At 43.7% G+C, this 21,718-nt stretch overlaps 1 protein-coding gene across 1 annotated transcript in view; it reads left to right on the forward strand.

Annotated features, from left to right (window-relative positions):
• Positions 1-21,718, forward strand: part of PCCA (propionyl-CoA carboxylase subunit alpha) — a 263,459-nt gene that overhangs the window by 124,299 nt on the left and 117,442 nt on the right. Inside the window, exons 16-17 of the mRNA XM_049778616.1 lie at positions 1,539-1,614; positions 17,609-17,719. Of these exons, the coding sequence (XP_049634573.1) occupies positions 1,539-1,614; positions 17,609-17,719 (187 nt within the window). The remainder of the gene's footprint in view (positions 1-1,538; positions 1,615-17,608; positions 17,720-21,718) is intronic.

Consider the following 21,718-nt stretch of genomic DNA (forward strand, 5'->3'; position numbering starts at 1 on the left):
GCTAGCCAAGGAAAGGACCACGGTTCGATCCCCCGGTGTCCCATATGGTCCCCCCAAGCCAGGGGCAATTTCTGAGCGTGTAGCCAGGAGTAACCCCTGAGCATCTAAGCTTTTACATGGAGATTATTAAAATACAATTTAGGTCTTTTTTTTTTTTTTTTTTTTTTAGATAAATGCTTTAAAAATACAAAGACAGGGGCCAGAGCAGTGGCACAGCAGTAGGGCATTTGCCTTGCACACGGCTGACCTAGGACGAACTGAGTTCGATCCCCTGGCACCCCCATAAGGTCCCCCAAGCCAGGAGCGATTTCTAAGTGCAAGAGTAACCCTTGAGTATCACTGGGTATGCCCCAAAAACAAAAAAAAACAAAACAAAACAAACAAAAACCCCACCACCACCATCACCAACAACAAAACAGGGGCCAGAGTGATAGGGCATTTGCCTTGGATTCTGAATGGTCTACTGAGCACTGCCAGGAGTAATTCTTGAATGCAGAGCCAGCAGTAAGTCCTGAATACAGCCTGATATGAGCGCCTCCCAATATATATATATGTGTGTGTGTGTGTGTGTGTGTGTATGTATGTATATATATATATATGTGTGTATGTATGTATGTATATATAGGACCATTCTACACAGGTGCTATGTTTGAACCCAGATTGGCTACTTTTTTTAAAATATATTTTATTTAAATACTTGATTATATACATGATTGTGTTTGGGTTTCAGTCATGTAAAGAACACCACCCATCACCAATGCAACATTCCCATCACCAGTGTCCCAAATCTCCCTCCTCCCCACTCAACCCCCGCCTGTACTCTAGACAGGCTTTCTATAACCGTCATACGTTCTCATTATTAGGACAGTTCACAATGTAGTTATTTCTCTAACTAAACTCATCACTCTTTGTGGTGAGCTTCCTGAGGTGAGCTGGAACTTCCAGCTCTTTTCTCTTTTGTGTCTGAAAATTATTATTGCAAGAATGTCTTTCATTTTTCTTAAAACCCATAGATGAATGAGACCATTCTGCCTTTTTTTCTCTCTCTCTCTGACTTATTTCATTCAGCATAATAGAGTCCATGTACATCCATGTATAGGAAAATTTCATGACTTCATCTCTCCTGACAGCTGCATAATATTTCATTGTGTATATGTACCACAGTTTCATTCGTCTGTTGAAGGGCCAGATTGGCTACTTTTAAGACAAATGCCCTACATGCTATGCTGTTCCACCTCTCTGGCTTGATGCTTGTTTATTTATTTGTTTTTCAAATTCCATTTTCGTTTTTGGTCTCCAATTGTTCTTTCCTGTGTTAGTGAAGAGTAGGAGAAAAATCTGAAATAAGTTGATTCTACTGTTCATGAAGGAAAAGCTTTATTTGAACGGCTTTCACATGAAAAACGACTCATGCCATTGTGAACTTTTTAGAAAGTTCATTTGGAGTGACTGTCATTTTTGTTAGGATGACTTGTGTATCTTAAGGGAAGGTTGACCTGTGTGTAACTTGTTTTTGTTGCTTGTTGGTTTGCCTCCAGCTAATCACGTATGGCTCCAACAGAACGGAAGCACTGAAGAGAATGGAGGATGCTCTGGACAATTACGTCATTCGAGGTACAAAGAGCTATTGGAGGTCTCTTATTCTACATGACTTCCTTCCAGTGCTAAGACAGCAGTGAAAGATTTAACTAGAAAGAAAGGCAGAATTAAAATGGCGTGCTGATAGGGAATAGATATTTGGGCCAGAGAAATAGTACAGCAGGTTGCATGCTTGCCTGGCTCATGGCTAATTGGGGTTCCACCCCAGTACCCCTTAGCATCCTCTGAGTCCTCCAGGAGTGATCCTTGAGCAAGAACAGGAGTAAATCCTGAGCACTGCAGGCTGTGGCTCAAAAATAAACAGAAACAGTAACAATCACAAAAGAATAGGTGTTTTACTTTCTTCAGCATTTCTGTGTTTTCCATATAAATTCTTAATTATTTTAACTCTTTTTAAAAAAAAATTTTTTTTTTATTTTTGGGTCACACCCAGCAGTGCTCAGGGGTTACTCCAGGCTCTATGCTCAGAAATCACTCCTGACTGGCTCAGGGGACCATATGGGATATCTGGGATTGAATCCGGGTCGGTCACATGTAAAGCAAATACCCTCCCCTTTATGCTGTTGTTTTAGTCCCTATTTTTGGTTGTTTTTAAATTTTATTTAATTAATTAAGTAGTTTCGTTTAGTCATCATACCTGGCGGTCTCATGGTTTATTCCTGGCTCTGCACTCAGGAATCACTCCTGATGGCGCTCAGGGGATCTTATGGGATGTCAGGGATCAAACTCAGGCTGGCCAATGCAAGGCAAATAGCTTACCCACTGTACTATCTCTCAGGTTCTTTTGGTTTTCCTTTTTTTTGAAGTACGAAGTTTGAGAATATACGGGGATGTGGAACACACACTAGCCTGAGGATGAACTAATTCTTTGCATCAGTGAATTGGAGCTGATCGTACAGAGCAGACCTTGCAAGTGTGGCTTTCTTTCCTCATTCACCTGAGTGGTGGTTAGGCCTGACAGAGTGGGATCCTGCAAACCTGTGGACCATGTTGTGATCACACACATCCAGACCAGAACAACCAGTGCATTTCTTTCATTTCTGCTGGTACATTCACTGCCTTAAGGAGTTCTTATACTCTAACATCGATCAGCAACTTTCCTTGGCCATGCAAAGACCATAGTTTAGCCTGTTAAAAGACCTTCGGAGGGGCCAGAGTTACAGATATCACAGTGCTTGGGCATTTGCCTTGCATGCTGCTGACCCAGGACAGACCCAGGTTCAATTCCTGGCATCCCGTATGGTTCCCTGAGCCTGCCAGGAGCGATTTCTGAGTACAGAGCCAGGAGTAACTAACCCCTGAGTGCTGCCAGTGTGTCCCCCAAACAAACAAACAAAAAAGACTTATTGGCTAGCAAATCCAGCATTGACTTTCAGTTCCCTTTGATTCGTGATAACTGATGTGTCTGTACTCATGCACTGGAATGTGGGAGGCTGGATCTGGGTTGTGGTAGAATGTGGAGGGATTCTGTGCCTGTCCTACCCGCTGAAGCCCATATGAAGTTTAATAAAAAAAAGTCTCCTAATGGGTTAGAGAGATAGTACGGTGAGTAGAACACTTGCATAGCATGCAGCCAACCTGGCTTTGATTCCTCTGCATCCCATCTGGTACTTTCTGAGCCTTGCCAAGTGTGCTACCTTATCGCAGAGTGAGAAATAAGTCCTGATAGAATAATAATATAATGATATAATGCTGTCATTAATAATAACAGTAATATTAATAATACTATACACCCCTAAACAAAACCAGTTTTACAAAACCAAAACCTCAAGCAGGCAGGGCCAGCCTGTAAGCGGCCCCACTGGAAACATCAGCTATAGCTTTGCGGGTACCTGGAGAAGTGCCTTGCACTCAGGGCTCCGTCAGCCTGCAGCTCCCCACCTCTTGAGCCCCACTCTGCAACAAGGGTACAGCCAGACCATACTCCCATTCACACACTGTACCAGCATGGCAAGATGGGGAGGTACTATTCTGGCACCATTTTTTCCTGTCTCCCTGTTCCTTCTCTGCTGCTGGCCTATTGGTTGTTCACACAGCCCTTCCATTCCTTCTCCTGGCTTTTCTCTTCTGAGCTCAGAAGAGCTTTTTTTTCTCCTCCCTCATGCCCTCACTCTCTTCTCTTCCTCCATCATCAAACAGCTATTACTGTCTCTCCTGTGCAAACAGTCCACCTTTGTCACTGCCCGGTTTAAGTGTATCCATATGTCATTAGAGAAAGAAAAATGAATCAGCACGGATAGCCAGATCCTCTCCAAATGGGGAACATTACTTTCTGGTTCCTTCTCCTCTTCCATTTTGCTGAGTCTTGGAGTTATGCGGGGTTTATAACTGTCCTGTGCTCTTGGGGCTGTTCAGTATGTTGGTGAGTAGCTCTGAGGGACCTGTTTGCTCCAGAAGAGTATTGTATTGTGTGTCCTGTGCTTACTCTCTTATTGTAGTCTGTGTTTTGGACACGTCTCATTTGGGGATGTGTTTCTATCTGTTTACGGACACGTACCTCTTTGGTACTTGGCAGGATAGTCAGTCGTCCTTCCTGGGACTTTGAAAACATTTATAATTATCCTGTGGATTTCTCTCTCTCCCTTCACCCCACCTCTCTTTTTTAATATTTTAATCTCTTAAATATTAAAGTTATGGGTGTTTTAGATGTTTTTTAAGTTATGGGTGTTTAGATGACTGGATTTTGGTTTCTAATGAGCTTGCATGATAAGCTCATGCATTTGAGATAGTTGCTCTGAGGTGGACTGTGTGTGTGTGTGTGTGTGTGTGTGTGTGTGTGTGTGTGCGCGCGTGTGCTCTCATTTTCATGAAATTTTGATGTCTCACTGAGCCAAGGTTTTCAGTCTTAATGGTTCCTTTAAGAAAAGAGAATTAGGGGGCCGGAGAAATAGCATGGAGATAGGGTGTTTGCCTTGCACACTGAAGGATGGTGGTTTGAATCTTGGCATCTCATATGGTCCCCTGAGCCTGCCAGGAGAGATTTCTTGAGCATAGAGCCTGGAGTAACCCCTGACCGATGCCGGGTGTGACCCTAAAACAAAAATAAAAAACCAAAAAAAAAAAAAAAGATAAGAAAAAAAATTACTGGGGCCAAAGCTATAGCATAGCAGTAGGGTGTTTGCCTTACACGTGACCAACACAGGACTGACCCTGGTTTGATTCCTGGTGTCCCATATGGTCCGCTGAGCCAGCCAGGATCGATTTCTGAGTTCAGAGCCAGGAGTAACCCTTGAGTGTTGTTGGTCTGACCCCCCAAAAAAAATTAAATAAAAAAGAAGAGATTTACTCAGCATGCCCTAGAATTATATATATAGAAATATATATTCTTTGCAAAATATAGAAATATACATATTGCAGTTCATTTTGGTAGTTCTTTATTAGCTGCATTACAATGAAACATTTTATTATAAATTCAAATGGTGACATATTTAGAATCAAATTACGAAATTTAATTTTTTGGGGGGGGCACACCCGTTTGATGCTCAGGGGTTACTCCTGGCTAAGCGCTCAGAAATTGCCTCTGGCTTGGGGGGTCGGGGGATCAAACCGCCGTCCTCGGTCCTTCCTCGGTTAGCGCTTGCAAGGCAGACACCTTACCTCTAGTGCCAACTCGCCGGCCCCACGAAATTTAATTTCAAAACAATACAAAATGCCTTTGCGCAAAAAATATTTAAAAAATATTTCATAAAATATATTTACGAAACACTACAAATACCTTTAGGGTGTGATGTGTCAAAAGAATTTAAATTTTTTTTTTTTTTTGTGGTTTTTGGGTCACATCCGGCAATGCTCAGGGGTTACTCCTGGCTCCATGCTCAGAAATTGCTCCTGGCAGGCCAGGGGGTCCATATGGGACACCAGGATTCGAACCAACTGCCTTTGGTCCTGGATCGGCTGCTTGCAAGGCAAACGCTGCTGTGCTATCTCTCCGGGCCCTAAAAAAGTTTTTTTTTTTTTTTGTTTTTTTTTTTGGTTTTTTTTTGGGCCACACCCGGCGGTGCTCAGGGGTGACTACTGGCTGTCTGCTCAGAAATAGCTCCTGGCAGGCACGGGGGACCATATGGGACACCGGGATTCGAACCAACCACCTTTGGTCCTGGATGGGCTGCTTGCAAGGCAAACGCCACTGTGCTATCTCTCCGGGCCCTAAAAAAATATTTTTAAGGGATTTATTTAAGCACCGGGATTACTCACCGTGGTTATTTATTGTTGGGTTTCAGTCATACAATGTATGGCTTCACCAGTGCACCCTTTCCATCACCGGAAATTTAAATTTTGTGCCATTAAGATTCGGATTTCAGATCAGGCAGTTTGTTGATTCTGTGACTATGAGAAGACAGAAGGTACATGAAAGCTTGTCAGAGCTGATAATCAAAAATTCTTCCCCCCAGTTGCACCTGAGGTCACAGTACCTTCCCTGAAGGCCAGTGAGCCCCTTGTCCATTAGGCCATGGGCCACATTACAAAGCTGTGCCCCAGAGCATGGATTCTCAAAGTCAGGCAATTTGTCAGGATGTTAAGTGGTTGTTGGTCTCAACTCAAAGTTCTTTTCTTCTCTCCTTTCTCAAAGAAACTCTCTCCCAGATTTGCAATATAGCCCTTTTGTGTTTAGTATATTTCCTGGTAATTGACTGGCATTTTATACCTTAAATATTGGTCTACCAGGTCATGTAGGTTTTTTTATTTTTTTCATTTCGGGGGTCCTACCTGGTGGTGCCCAGAGGTAACTCCTGGTTCCGCACTCAGCAGTTACTCCTGACAGGCTCAGGGGACCATATGGGATGCTGAGGATCAAACCCAGGTCAGCCACAGCAAGGCAAACACCTTCCTTACTGTGCTGTCATTCTGACTCTGCTACCAGGTGAGGTAGTTTTAAGTGAAGCGACAGAGCAAGGTGCTCTTTTGGGTGTAGATGGATTTTCCTTTCCAGCTCGGTCTGAAGTTCTGACCTTCTAATATGTGACTTACCAGGCAAGCCCTAGTCCCTATCTTATCTGGCTTTAGCATGTAAGCTACCCCGTTAAGATTCTCCAGCTCCTTATATGGTTCTCCAAGTACTGCCAGGGGTGACCCCTGAACAGAGTCAAGAATAAGCCCCAAGCACTTCCAGATGTGGCCAAAAACCAACATTGAGTTAAAAAACCTTTCCTGGACTTGGGGCTGGAGAGATAGTATAGTGGGGGGCCACTTGCCTTACATGTGGCAGATTTGGGTTCAATCCTCAGTATTCCATGTCATCTCCTGAGCCAGTAGTAATCCCTGAGCTCTACCAGGTGTGTCCACCATGCTGAAACTATTTTATAGCTGGAATGGCACTTGTCTTCCACTCAGTCAACCCGGTTGAATTTCCTGCATTCCACATTCTAGACCCTTCCAGGAGTGACCCCTGAGGGCAGAGCCAGGAATAAGCTTTGAGCAAACAAAAACAAACAAGCAAACCTTCATGGAAAGAATTAAAAGCTCAGAGATTAATGGGTGCCAGAAGAGACAGGGATGTATGTGCAGTGGAGAAAGGAACATCTCTCCATACGTGATTGTGAGAAAAATATGCACATGGAAAATAGTGAAACTAGATGACTCTCCTCACCTCAAAAAGAAAATCGAATTCAAAATGACTTAAAAGATCTCGATATGTGCCAGGACCATGAAGGACACAGCACTGAAGCGTCCTTGTGGACTTGTCTCACGTGATGAGGGGAGTTTGAGCAGAGATAAACAGTTGGGACTGGCGCTGGAGCGGTGGCGCAAGCAGTAAGGAGTCTGCCTTGCCTGCACTAGCCTAGGATGGACCAAGGTTCGATCCCCCGGTGTCGCATATGGTCCCCCAAGCCAGGAGAGATTTCTGAGCCCATAGCCAGGAGTAACCCTTGAGCTTCACCAGTGTGCCCCCCCCAAACAAACAAACAAACAAAACAAAAGCAGTTAGGACTGTGTTCAATGGTCAACTTTTGGATAGAAAACAGAAAAATATATATTCCAAAGTCTACAAAATAGGAAAATACATTTTATATCATGTCTCTGATAAAGGATTCCTAGAAGATGGGCCCGGAGAGATAGCACAGCGTCGTTTGCCTTGCAAGCAGCCGATCCAGGACCAAAGGTGGTTGGTTCGAATCCCGGTGTCCCATATGGTCCCCTGTGCCTGCCAGGAGCTATTTCTGAGCAGACAGCCAGGAGTGACTCTGAGCAACGTCGGGTGTGGCCCCCCAAAAAAAAGAAGAAAAAAAAAAACCTTTAAAAAAAAAAAAAGGATTCCTAGAAGGTATCTCAAGAACTCACCCAGGGGGGAAAAATGAAAAGAAGCGATGAATAGACATTTTCCCAAGAAACCATGCCAATGACCAACTAGGACTTAAGAAACAATTTCCTTGTCTCTTATTTTTGGGAAATGCAAACCACAGTGAGATACTGCTTTCATGTCCAGGGGACTTGCATCCTACACAGCAGGTGTTGGGTAAGAGTTAGAGGAGCAAAGGAGCCAGCCCTCAGTGATAGGAAGCGAAGATATAAAAAGTAAAGTCTCAGCCCCTTCTTGAGGGGTCCCCAGAAGTGAACGCTCAGACCTTGTACCTATGTTTTAGCAGTACCACCTCAGGGTGTAGACTTGATGAGCATGAAAATCATTTTACAAAAAATTTCACCTGCCCCAATTGCAGTGAAGATAAGTGATATACAAAGAGCGTGTCCATAGATACTGGGTGAAGAAGAGGTTGTTTGTATGTATACCGTGGAATACTATTTCTCTACCTCCCCACCACACAAAAAAATAGAGTAAGCAGTTGCCACTTGTAGGAAAACAAAGAGAAACCATTTGGGATTAGTTGAAATGAAGTTAAAAGCAGAAAGCCAAGGACTGAGAGATCCCATCCCCATCTGCTATGCAAGGACAGAACATGGATGAGCAGGATTACGGATGAGGCTTGAAACCTTGGGTTTGTGTTCAGCATCACGTAGCCCTCAGCATACTGCAATAACTATCAAATAAAATGAAAATAAATCAGTAGACACTGATTACAAAACTGACACCACTGGAGACAGAGAGATAGTATGGTGGGTAAGGCCCTTGTCAGGCTTGCAACCCGCCCTCTGGTCCTCCAAGCACTGCCAGGAATGATCCCTGAACAAACAGAGTGAGGCGAGCTGAGCTCTGAAGGTGTGACTCCTTCAAAAAGAGAAAAACCAAAAGCCAACAAATGGAGGTTACTTGAGAGAGAGAGAGAGAGAGAGAGAGAGAGAGAGAGAGAGAGAGAGAGAGAGAGAGAGAGAGAGAGAGAGAGAGTAAGTAGAGGGGCTTGGAAAAAGGGTGTAAGATTTTTCCTTTAAGGAACAAAATCCTCTGTTTTCAGATCACTTCAGCCAAACCAGCCGGTGGAGTGTGCCACAGCTTCAGCATGTGAGCAGGTGTTGATAGCCTGTCTTAGGCCATGCCTGGTGCTGTGGGCACTGCAGTATGACTCAATTGCGTCCTCTCTCCTGGTGTACCCAACCATTGGCCCTATACCTACCAGTAGGCAAAGAATTAGTTGCTAAGTGCTCATTAGAATGTGAGGTGTGTGCAGGCCATAATGGCGTTTCTCTTGTCACTTTTCTGCCACCTGACATGTGGTAGGGGAAGCAGTGCTTGTGGGATGAAGGAATGACCATGTGCGGGATCCTAGCCATTACATCAAGGAGTTTCTGGTATAGTTGGTATGGGAAATATATATAAATAACTCAAAAGTATAGTAGAAATCCAGAGGTTTTAACACAACATATGCTGTGTTAATGGCATATAAAAATACAGTGGGAATTGGAAGGTTTCAGAAGGTCTATTGGGGCCAGGAATGTGACTTGGCAAGGGCCAGATATGTGCTCTGTTTGTACTCAGGCCATGGGTTTGACTCCTGGAACCAAAAACAAGCTCTATCACAAAACTTTTTCTTGATACCATTACCCAGCCATTTGGTTTTTTTCTTTTTCTTTTTTTAGGCATTTTGAAGGCCCAAGTAAAGTTGAAAGCATCCTCAGTATACCTATGTATACTAGATCTCTAGATCTCTGTTTACCTAGATCTCTGCATATTACTGCCCCTGCTTAATCTCTCCCCTTCTTTGTTTTCTCACTCTGCCTTCTTTCCTTCCTTTCTCTCTCCTATTCTTTTTTCCTGGACTCTCTTGAACAAAAGTTGCAGACACCCATGCACTTCACTCCCAAATCCTCCAGCGTGCATCTGAATGGGTAAGACTATCTTTCCTGAACCATAAGTAACATGTGCCCATGCCGGAGTCTCAGCTCATCTGCCAACTCATCTGGAGATTTCAGCTTCGTGCTTGGTCCTCGAAGTGTCTTCCTCATCTGTGTTTGTGGCCCCATCCGTTGCTAATCCACATTTGTCCGTGGTCTTTGGATATGGCCTTTTCTTTGTCTTCCATCTCTTTGCATTTCAGACCAATTCACTCTACACAATGGATTCAGGGCCATTGACTCTGGTAAGCATCTCTATGGTAGAAAGAAATGATAACGTTCTGGAATAGGTCCTGAAGGAGCTGGGAAATGAATTAGGAAGACAAAGGTTTGCAATTGGAAAGTGATTTATTTTGAAATGGTTATGGGACCTTGAGGGCTGAATTAGAAGGGCGCCTGTGGGTCCAGCCAGCAAGGCTCATAGGAATATTATTTGCATACTGAAAGGGAGGGAGAGAAAAGGCTAATTAGAATAATTTTTGCTCATTTTTTGGCACTGGATCTTGAGCCCAGCCTCATACTAGTGAAGCTATGCATTACTACTGGGTGATACCCTAACCCTAACTCACTTCTAATTTCTTGGATACCCCTCAGGCTAAAAGATACAATGCCTGACTTTTATTATTTGGTTGGTTGGTTGATTGATTGATTGATTTAGGACTCACCCAGCATTACTCAGGAGCTATTTCTGACTCTGACTAAGGAGTGAGAGACCCTTGGCAGTGCTCAAGGGGATCATGTGTCCAGGAGGATTGAGATTAGTAGGATGAAAGGAAACTGATCTAAGCCCTAAACTGTGTCTCCAGCTCGACAGTATACCATATTTTTTGGCATATAAGACGCCTTTTGAAACAAAAAAAAGTCAAACCGAAAATCAGGGTCGTCTTTATACACCAAGTATATCCCGAAAAATATTTCAATATGCCGCTCTAAACGAATAATTGTCTCAATATTGCCACAAAATGAATTTCTCCAACTCTATCCTGCACCAATCACTGCCAGGCTGCTTCGGACTGCCTCTCTGACTCTGCCAATCCAAGCCAGCTTTTGATGCATGCAAATTAGACAATGTCTGGACCCGAATCTACACTGTCAAAAGCCTGCTCAGATGGGTCAGAGTCAGAGAGGAAGTCTATTCCAGTATAACCTCTGAACCTTTGCTTGTTGTGATTGGTTCACTGTGGTACATGAGCACAGGAACACATGCAGCACAGGAAAGTTCTGTCTGATACATCGATATAGGCCTAAACCTATGTTTTAACTGCAAAATTAGGGGGTCGTCTTATATATACGCCCAGTTGTCTTATACGCCGGCAAATACGGTCCTTTTGGCTTTGTTTTGAGGCCACAGCTGTCAGTGCCCAGAGCTTACTCTGGTTCTGTGCTCAAGAATTACCTCTAGTGGGGTTCGTGGGATCATATTGGGGTTGGCTGCATGCAAGGCAAGCACCCTATTTGATTGAGCACCCTGTTTGATGTATCAGCTTTTTAGTCATCCCCCAAAAAATTCCCTTCCTCCTCCTTCCTTCCTCCTTCCTTCCTTCCTTCCTTCCTTCCTTCCTTCCTTCCTTCCTTCCTTCCTTCCTTCCTTCCTTCCTTCCTTCCTTCCCTTCCTTCCTTCCTTTCTTTCTTTCTTTCTTTCTTTCTTTCTTTCTTTCTTTCTTTAGTTCTTTCTTTCTTGCTCTTCCTTCCTTCCTTTTTTCTTTCTATCTCTTCTTTCTTCTTTCCTTTTTTTTCCTTCCTTTTTCCTTCCTTTCTCCCTCTTTCTCTCCCTACTTCCCTCCCTCCCTCCTTCCTCCTTCCTTCCTTCCTTCCCTCCTTCCTTCCCTCCTTCCTTCCTTCCTTCCTTCCTTCTTCCTTCCCTCCTTCCCTCCTCCTCCTTTCTTCCCTCCTTCCCTCCTTCCCTCCTTCCTCCTTCCTTCCTTCCTCTCCTTCCTTCTTCCTTCCTTCCTTCCTTCCTTCCTTCCTTCCTTCCTTCCTTTCCTTCCTTCCTTCCTTCCTTCCTTCCTTCCTTCCTTCCTTCCTCCTTCCTTCCTCCTTCCTTCTTCCTCTTCCTTCCTTCCTTCCTTCCTTCCTTCCTTCCTTCCCTTCCTTTCTTCCTTCCTTCCCTTTCTTTCCTTCCAGAATATTCTGATCGTAGTCCTGGCTCTGCACTCAGGGATCACTTTTGGTAAACCATAAAGAATGCTGGGTATTGATGCCAAGTTAGCTATGGGCAGAGCAAGTGCTTTCCCGGCTGTGCTATCGTTCTAGCCCCAAGGCAGCATACTTTAAAAATAAATGTTCAACTTTAGTTAGAGTTTAGTTTTTCCTAATTCATGGATTACAGTTCTGGTTCTGGAATGTGCTTAATTATATTCTTGGATTGGGGAAATGTACCACTATGTTGTAGATAGTAAGAGAGCAGTTCCTTTAATGTTGGGGAAGTGGGGATACAGGTGTGGGGGTAGGCACGGGAAGAATGGACCTTCTGGAGTTGAATGGAAATTGAATACACCCATGTGAACTCAGTTTAAAACATTGGTCAGTAAATAAATATACACATCCTTTCACATGCTCTCTCTCAAAACATTCTCGTGCTCAGAGTTTTTTGGGTCTGGGCCCTTTGATCTGGGTGAAGACTGAGCCCTTGTAGTGAGGGGCTGGGCGGGGCATTGCAGGATGGTGATCACACGCATCCGTAGCCTCTACTCAATAAATGACAGAGCTTGGGTAAGAGCGAGATTTACCCAGATGTCCCCTGGGACACAGACCACCCTTGGTTGAGTCCCACTCTCTATCAAGGTCACAGGACTTTTGATACTCCTAGTACAGGGTGCTCCAAGCTCCAGATGGTGTTTTCTGAAGTGTCCCTCTCTCCAAAATAGGAACAGTGCTTCCTGATGGGGGTGAACTTTGGGAGGACTTCAAGACAGACCACAAACTTCTTGTGTAAGAAACTTGACAAGTGTTCCCCCCCCCAAATGACATCCATAAGATATGAGCCCCTAATTCAAAAGGGGCTCTTAGTGGGTGAAAATTTTAGAATAGAGTGGAGTTTGTGGGTACATAAGGGAGAGAAATGGCCTAGAAGATCTAGCTTTTCCTTAAAGTAGAACTATCGAACAAATACAGAGAGATCAGAATTTGGACGCCACCAGATTGTGGGGTGAACCCTCTCATCACATATTAAAGTTAGTATGTGGAAATAAGGTGGGGAACATGTGTTGGCCACATGAACATGGGCAACAGAACTGGCCCTATTAACAGATCCCAATGCAGCATGACATGGAGAAAGGCACCTAGTTTCTGGAAAGTTCTTGCCCTAGATTTAGAACCCGGCTGTAATTCTGAGGAAACCTTGGGTCAGTCAAGTTGGAATTCAATCTCTTGGAAATTGTCAAGGTCCAGAAACAAAAAAAGGGGGGAGAATATAGACTGCTCTAGTCTAAGAGTCAGTGACATTGATGGAGTCCTGCACCCCTAAATCTTTTTTCTATGAAAGGTCATTAATGGGACAGTTGATGGAATTTAAACAGGGTCAATTGATTGGACCCCGAAACTCATTGTTAATCTTTAGATTGGTCATTGTACTGCGATTGCTTAAGGGATTGGCCTTCATCTTAGGAAATATGCAGTGAGAATTACAGAGATAAAGGGATATCTGAATTGCAAATGTTTAAGGCAGAGAATTGTATGAGTACTATGTCTAAAAGGAAAAAAATGGAAGAGAGAGAAGTAGAGAAAAAGAGAAGAAAAATGTCTATTATAGAGGCAGGTAGAGGGGGTGGGAGGCAAAACTGGGGGAGTTGGTGGCAGAAACCCTGCACTGCTGAAGGGTGTAGGTCTGAAACTCAATCATGAACAACTTTGTTACTACTATCTCATGGTGATTCAGTGAAAGAATTTATTTACAAACAAAAGAACTGTGCAAGTGGGAGCCTATATACTGAGAGAAAGAGTTGAGTGATAAAACAAATATGTGGGCTAGGGTGGTGATTTTTGGGCAATCCGGGTAGAGAACAGACAGTACCACTGTACTTCTTTTTTTTGTTTTGTTTTGTTTTTTTGGGCCACACCTGTTTGATGCTCAGGGTTACTCCTGGCTAAGTGCTCAGAAATTGCCCCTGGCTTGGGGGGACCATATGGGATGCTGGGGGATTGAACCGCGGTCCTTCCATGGCTAGCGCTTGCAAGGCAGACACCTTACCTCTAGCGCCATCTCACCGGCCCCTTCGCTGTACTTCTGTACTCCTTGCACCGTTTTATGAAATGTTTGTGATTCTGAAAGGATTTTCATATACAGAGTTTAAAAAATAGGTGAAAGGGAAAGTTACTCCAACAACCCCAGTCCATATCAATATCAAAAACATCAATTCTGTTCTTATTGTTCTTTTTGGGTCATACCCAGCAGTGCTCAGGGGTTACTCCTGGCTCTGCACTCAGAAATTGCTCCTGGCAGGCTTGGGGGACCATATGGGATGCCGGGATTCAAACCACCGTCCTTCTGCATGCAAGGCAAACGCCTTTCCTCCATGCTATCTCTCCGGCCACACCAATTATTTTTTAAAAGAACTGACAGAATGGTCAACTAGCAACAAGTGCTTACTAAACCTTTTGATAGTGTCTTAATAACCTCATTGCAAGAAAAAATAATTTTCACAAAAATTTTTGTTGCGGTACTTCTCCCCCCCCTCCCTCAAATTATTTTGCTCCCACGTATCTGGAAACAAATGTATTATTATCAGCTATGCCAACCAGGTGATATGTGGTCTTCAAATAAAGTAAATTATATTTTTTAAAACTGTGAAAATTTTCGAAATATAGCTAGAACTGAATCTCTGGTTTCTATGAGTCACTCATCTGGCTTACTTCTGGGTTAAAACTATATGAAGACAGGAAAGGAAGGACAACTCTCCATAGTAAGGCTCACTCAACTACTATTAATTGTACAAATCCAGTCTCTACTGGCGTGAGACCATGGTGAGCTCCAGTTAAGACGGAGAAACTTGAGAGCTGAGACATGACCTGGCCAGTTTCTGGCCCGCACAGCGCTCTGGCGGCTCTTGGCCTATTTGATCCTGGCCATGTCTGGCCAGTGTTTGGGAAACAGCAGGTAGCCGGGAGGAAGCTTGCCAAGGGGCTGTCTCTCTTGTGGACAGGCCTGTGATTTCCCATACACATGAGACCCGGTGAACTTCAATGGGGGTCACCCTCTGTCCCCCACCTGTGGCTATCAAAGGCATCACTTGTAGGAGGAAGCCATGTTAGCGTATTTGAAGCTGGACAGTCCCCCTCCCCCCCAAGAGCCCTCTGCTCTCTTCCCAGTGCTTAAACTTTGAGCACTGAAGGCGGGGCAGTTAGTGTGGGGTAGAAAATCACTTTCAGTCCTGTTGCTTATTAGTTCCTTAGTGTCTGAGCTTTGGAGCTTTGAGATTTTAAAAAGAAAAACAAAACAAAACTGAGTGTGCCCCAACTTGGCATTAATGGTAATTTTTGGTCCTATCTTATGGCCAACTGGTTGAGGCACCAAGATTTTGGTGATCTGCCTTTATTCTTTTTGTCCTCATGAATGACAAAATGACAAAATGACACTGGCTTGGTCTTGTATAATCAGATTTTTTTTTTTTTTTTTGGTTTTTGTTTTTTGGGCCACACCCGACGGTGCTCAGGGGTTACTCCTGGCTGTCTGCTCAGAAGTAGCTCCTGGCAGGCACGGGGGACCATATGGGACACCGGGATTCGAACCAACCACCTTTGGTCCTGGATCGGCTGCTTGCAAGGCAAACACGGCTGTGCTATCTCTCCGGGCCCGGTCTTGTATAATTATCTATTGTTATATTGATGTATAATCTATCTATCTATAATTATCTATTTGTCTATTCATCATCCATCTATATCTATATCTATTTTAAATCAAATCTCCATGAATATATTTTTCCTTTTTTTTTTTGGGTCACACTTAGAAGTGCTAAGGCAACTCCTGGCTCTGCAGCTTTAGTCATCCAGGAAGCCCAGGTTTGTTTTCCAGCACTAATCACCCCAGTTCCACATTTTGTTGTTGTTGTTGTTGTTGTTGTTTTGGGCCACACCCGGCGGTGCTCAGGGGTTACTCCTGGCTCTCTGCTCAGAAATAGCTCCTGCAGGCACGGGGGGCCCTATGGGACGCCGGGATTCAAACCAACCACCTTCGGTCCTGCGTCGGCTGCTTGCCAGGCAAACACCGCTGTGCTATCTCTCCGGCCCCTCCAGTTCCACATTTAATTTGGGTAGATACTTAAGAGTTACAGTCAGCTTGTAGATCTGTTGAATTTAGAAGCTGGAATCTGTTAGGAGCTCCCAAGGTTCCTTCAGTGCCTTGGGCAGATTCACATTCTTACTAGGAGTTGACAAATGTCCCACAATCCCACTGTGCTGCCAACGCACCCTGAGTGGCATCCAGCTTGTGGTTTCATAGCCCTGAGCTGGGGTTGAGGAGACTTCTTTGACTCTAAGGATGTCGGACAGCACTTCTGGTCTGCTCTGACCATTAGTTGACCGTCTTTTGTGCAGTGTTCCTTCTTTTGTTCATTCTTTAGTTTGCTGTTTCATCTTGTTCTTGTGCCTAAGCATCCTTCACTGATTCCACTGACAAGTTCTCATGCATGTATGTGGTGAACATGTTCTGCCCAGTTCATATTTTGTCCTGTGTCATTGGAAGCAGAGATACCTTAATTTTGATAAGGTGCAAGTTGCCAATATTCTTTTTGGTTTCTCTGTGTTAACGATTTGTGACTTTTCTCAAGGAACTAGATTTCCCTCTTTTCTTTTAGTCTTAGGTTTTACATTTCATTGGATAACGCGTGCTATCTAATTTGGCATAGCATTTGCCAATGTTGTGAGTTCGGGTTGAGTTTACATTTTACTTTTCCTAGCCAGTTATCTAGCTCTTCTAGTGCTATGTATTATAAAGACCTACAGGGGCTTGAGAGATAGTGCGGTGGGGAGGGACTTTGCCTTGTACACGGCTACTGTGGGCTCAATCCCCGATGCTCCATATTTTCTCCAAGCACCACCAGAAACAATTCCTGAGAACAAAGCCAGGATTAAACCCGGAGCACTGTAATCTCTGATACTTCCTCCCAATAAAAGGGAGGGAGTTTTTTCCACTATTGAATTTGCCAACACAATCTTCTTAAGTTTGTACTTAATTTTATTGTTAGTTCAAGTTTATTTATTTTTGGTGTTATTTGAACTAAAGGAGAAACATACTTTGTAAGCTGTTGCTTTTTGCTAGGTCCTAGGGCACTATATATATTCAATATATATATATATATATCTATATATTCAATATATATTCAATCCTTATATAGAATAATTTATCACCAGTGCCCTAGGACCTAGCAACAAACATATATATATATATATATGTATGTTTGGTTTTGGGACCACACCTGGTGGCGTTCAGGCATTACTACTGGCTTTACGCTCTAAGAATCACACCTGGCAGGCTTGGGGGAACCATATGGGATGCCAGGAATCAAACCCGAGTCAGCTGCGTTACAAGGCAAATACTCTTCCTGCTGTGTTATATCACTCTAGCCTCTGATTTTTTTTTCAACCACACTTGGCAGTTCTAAGGGGTTCTTCTCAGCTGGGTGACTGTGTGTTGGTCACTTCTGGCAGTGCTTAGGGAAATCAGACAGTGTAAAACCTGCATGCAGTGCCTGTGACCCAACCCATTAATTCAGCCCCCTCCAAGGGATTATTTCTTAATCAGCATATCGTTCTGCAGTTCAATCCTGTGTCATTTTATTTTCTTTTTTAGGCGTTACACATAACATCGCATTACTTCGAGAGGTGATTATCAACTCACGCTTCATAAAAGGAGACATCAACACTAAATTTCTTTCTGAGGTGTACCCTGAAGGCTTTAAAGGTTTGTATGTGTGGGTATATTTTCACGTAGTAAAGTTTCAGTGTTTTTAGACTTTATTGCAATTTGTACCTTTGTTTAGGTCTGAAATTTAGATCTTTGGCCTCTCTTGGACTTGGTTGTTTATCTATTTTCAATATCCTAGACAGTGGGTTGGTATCCTGAGTGTTTATGATTGTCTCAGTCTTGTGTAATTTGTCATTTTGCCTCAAGAGGCAATCGACTCTGGATGCCTTGGAAGTCCATGGGAAGGGAAATGTGTTTGGTCTGTATTTGCTTGGTCTGCATTTGGACCCGTTGCAGGCTAATTTGGACACATTCTGGCCTGCTTTCTGGATTTTCTGGCTTGCGTTAGTGAGAACGAAGGCACATATTTTTATGACAATTGGTACTGAAATTTTAGAGTGCTGTCCATATAAGCGAATATGAAGGTATCTAAGGAAATGGGGTTTATTCTAGTAAGTGTTTTGTGTCGAGTAATGAGTGGACTATGGGATTTAGTACTGTATTGCAAAGTCATCATGAGCATTTGCAAGTAGGAGGAGATTTGAGCTCCAACCAGACATTGCCATTTTCTATGGTCACAGTTAATATGTTGCATTTCTTTTGTTGTCTTGTTTTCATTTGGGACCACATCTGATGGGGCTCGGGTCTATTCCCAGCCCTGTGCTCAAGAGTCGCTGCTGCTGGTGCTCAGGGGACCATGCGGTACCAGGAATTGAACCTCTGTTTCTGCTGGTCCCCTTGATTTGTTTCCCCGACCCTGGCCTGTGTCTCTATTTTGCAAAGGGATTTTTCTTTTTTCTTTTCTTTTCTTTTTTTTTTTTTTTTTTTTTCCCCGTTTTTGGGCCACACCCAGCGTTGTTCAAGGGTTACTCCTGGCCGTCTGCTCAGAAATAGCTACTGGCAGGCACAGGGGACCATGTGGGACACCGGGATTTGAACCAACCACCTTTGGTCCTGGATCGGCTGCTTGCAAGGCAAACACCATTGTGCTATCTCTCCGGGCCCGCAAAGGGACTTTTCAACAGTTACACTATGATTTTTTTGTAAAATACTTAAGGAAAGATAAGAACACAGCTTTGAAAACAGTTGCTAGTGACTTTAACCCAAACCTGCCTTTTCCATGCAAGGAAACCAGTAGCCCAGAGAAACCAGTCAAAGACTCCAGTAGGAGAATAAAGCCAGAAGTTGAGTGTGGTGCTCACAGCACCTGTTGCAATGCTCACTCAATAGTGCTCAGAGTCCAGATTTAATAAACCCCAGACTTTGAACCAAGTCTACTCTCTGTCTTTCTCTTTCTATCTCTCTGTCTCTGCCTGCCTGCCTGCCTGCCTGTCTGTCTGTCTGTCTCTGTCTCCGTCTCCGTCTCTGTCTCTCTCTGTCTCTCTGTCTCTCTCTGTCTCTCTGTCTCTCTCTGTCTCTCTGTCTCTGTCCCTGTCTCTGTCTCTCTGTCTCTCTCTGTCTCTCTGTCTCTCTGTCTCTCTGTCTCTGTCTCTCTCTCTCTCTCTCTCTCTCTCTCTCTCTCTCTCTCAATGGTGCCTAAGAACTTTCAAGCATCTCTTGCTCCTAATTCCCCTTCTCAGCTTTCTGCTTCTTATCCTAACCCCTCTTCTAATTTTCCCATCCCTTCTGCCTTCCAGCCCTTGTTCTTCTTAATGTTGTTTTTCTCTTTTCTCGTTTTGCCCCAGAGCTGGGCTTAAGATACATTAAACCCTGCCATCTCTGATTGTCTGAGCGCTGTGCCCAAAAGAGACAGCAGGAAGTGGGAATTGAACTTAATCCGGGGCCTTCTCCATGTTGGAGGCGGGTCCTTTTGGCCCTTGGGGGTCCCCCATCTGCTGCCCATCTGTCCAGCTCTCATGAATACTGTTCACAAGCAAGAGTCTGGGTGATTTGGGACTTTTTTTTCAGCATTAAAATTTTTTTATTAATTGGTTTTTTTTTTATATTTATCTGTAGATGAGGAAAGTGTTACTAAAGGTTCTTAAATTGAGCTCTGAAACAAATGATTGTGCCTAAGTTTTAAAACTAGGATACACAGCAATTTTGGGGGAGGGTTTAGATTTTAATGTTGTAAAGCTAATTATTTTTAATTCTGGAAAATGGCAAAAGACATCTTTTGATTCTGATTAAAGACAAAGGGAGGAAGAAGATATTTTTAAGAACTGTAATTTTTTGTTAACCTATCACACACATTTTGTCCTTATTTCTCTGTTGCTTTGTACCTTTGAGCCACAATCTCTTTTGACCACACTAATCAGAGGAAGGATTGGAATTTTCTTTCATTTCTGAAAAGTGGTACATTTTTTAAATGAAAATTTGACTCAACAAGGGCCCTGAACGATATAGTACAGTACGAAGGTGCTACCTTACACACAACTGACCCAGTTGATGCCAACCCAGTTTTGGTCCCTGGCATCTGTACTGTATCATGAGCTCAGCTGGAGTGATTCCTGAGTGTTGAACTAGGAGTATCCCCTGAGCTTCACTGGGTGTGGCCCCCAAACCAACCAAAATCCTCCAAAACAAACAAGCAAAAAAGATTCCAAATTTGGTTCAACATGTAAGTGATATGCCATTTAGCCATTAAAATTCACCTACATTTTCTGTATTTGTTTCACTTAGAGATTCAACATAAAGAATTGTTTGGGTATTTTTGTTCATTTGTTTTGTTGTTGTTGTTGTTTTTTTTTTTTTTTTTTTTGGAGCCACACCTGATGCTCAGAGGTTACTCCTGGCTGTGCTCTCAGAAATTGCTCCTGGCTTGGGGGACAATAGGAGACACTGGGGATTGAACCAAGGTTTGTCCTGGGTCAACTGCGTGCCAAGGCAAACGCCCTACTGCTGTGCCACTGCTCTGGCCCACAGTATAAGAATTGCCTTTGGAATTTTATTCAAAGGAATTAAACAAGGAAGGTCTGGAAAAGAATAAAATACAAGCATTCATTTTCCCTGTCCTAAAACAGCTTATCTTGGCAAGACACATGTCAAGATTTGAGAACGAGGGTCACTGCAGGACAGACGCAGCAAGGACTGAGTGAAGATAGAAACCAGTTTCTAGAGAGGAGAGAAAAACAGGAATGAAGCTGACTGAGGGGCTCAGGGAAGGTTTTGAAGAAAAGACAGAGTTCTTATTCTGCACAGGTGCCTGGGATCCTGGGGCACATAGTCCTCTCCAGAGCCTGTTCTTCCAAGCCATCTCTCTGACACACTGTCATAGGTCAAACTCAGTCCTGGGGAAAGCATTTCCAAGCAGGATGTTGGCAATGTGACCCACCAGTGCCTTTCGCCTCCCATATCCCCATTCCCCAGCAGCCCACAGTGCTCAGACTTGGTGATTGAGTCGTGGCCACAGAGACAAAGATTTATCCTCTGGGGAGGAAGTCCCAGAGGAGTCCAAGAACCAGGTGGTGGCCAGTTTTAGAGCCTCAGTTAACCTAGTATACTTACCCTTATTGTTCATCGTTAGAATCCTGCATGGTACCCAACTAGAAGAGAATACTTGAATGAGGTATAGTCTGTGGCTTTCACAGACAGTGTGTCAGTAGTTGGAGGGGAAAAGGGAATACCGTATTTTCCGACGTATAAGACGACCCCTAATTTTGTAGTTAAAACATAGGTTTAGGCCTATATTCGCTGTATCAGACAGAACGTTCCTGTGCTGCAACTGTATGTACCACAGTGAGCCAATCCCAACAAGCAAAGGTTCAAAGGTTCTACTGTAATAGACTTCCTCTCTGACTCTGGCCAATCTGAGCAGGCTTTTGACAGTGTAGATTCGGGTCCAGAACATTGTCTAATTTGCATGCATCAAAAGCCTGCTTGGATTGGCTGAGTTAGAGAGGCAGTCCGAGCAGCCTTGCAGTGATTGGTGCAGGATCGAGTTGGAGAATTCGTTTTGTGGCAATATTCAGACAATTTTCGTTTAGTGGCATATTGAAACATTTTTCGGGATATACTCGGCGTATAAGACGACCCCGATTTTCGGTTGACATTTTT

This window comes from Suncus etruscus, chromosome 8 (genome assembly GCF_024139225.1).
Source record: "Suncus etruscus isolate mSunEtr1 chromosome 8, mSunEtr1.pri.cur, whole genome shotgun sequence".
Lineage (NCBI taxonomy): Eukaryota > Metazoa > Chordata > Mammalia > Eulipotyphla > Soricidae > Suncus > Suncus etruscus.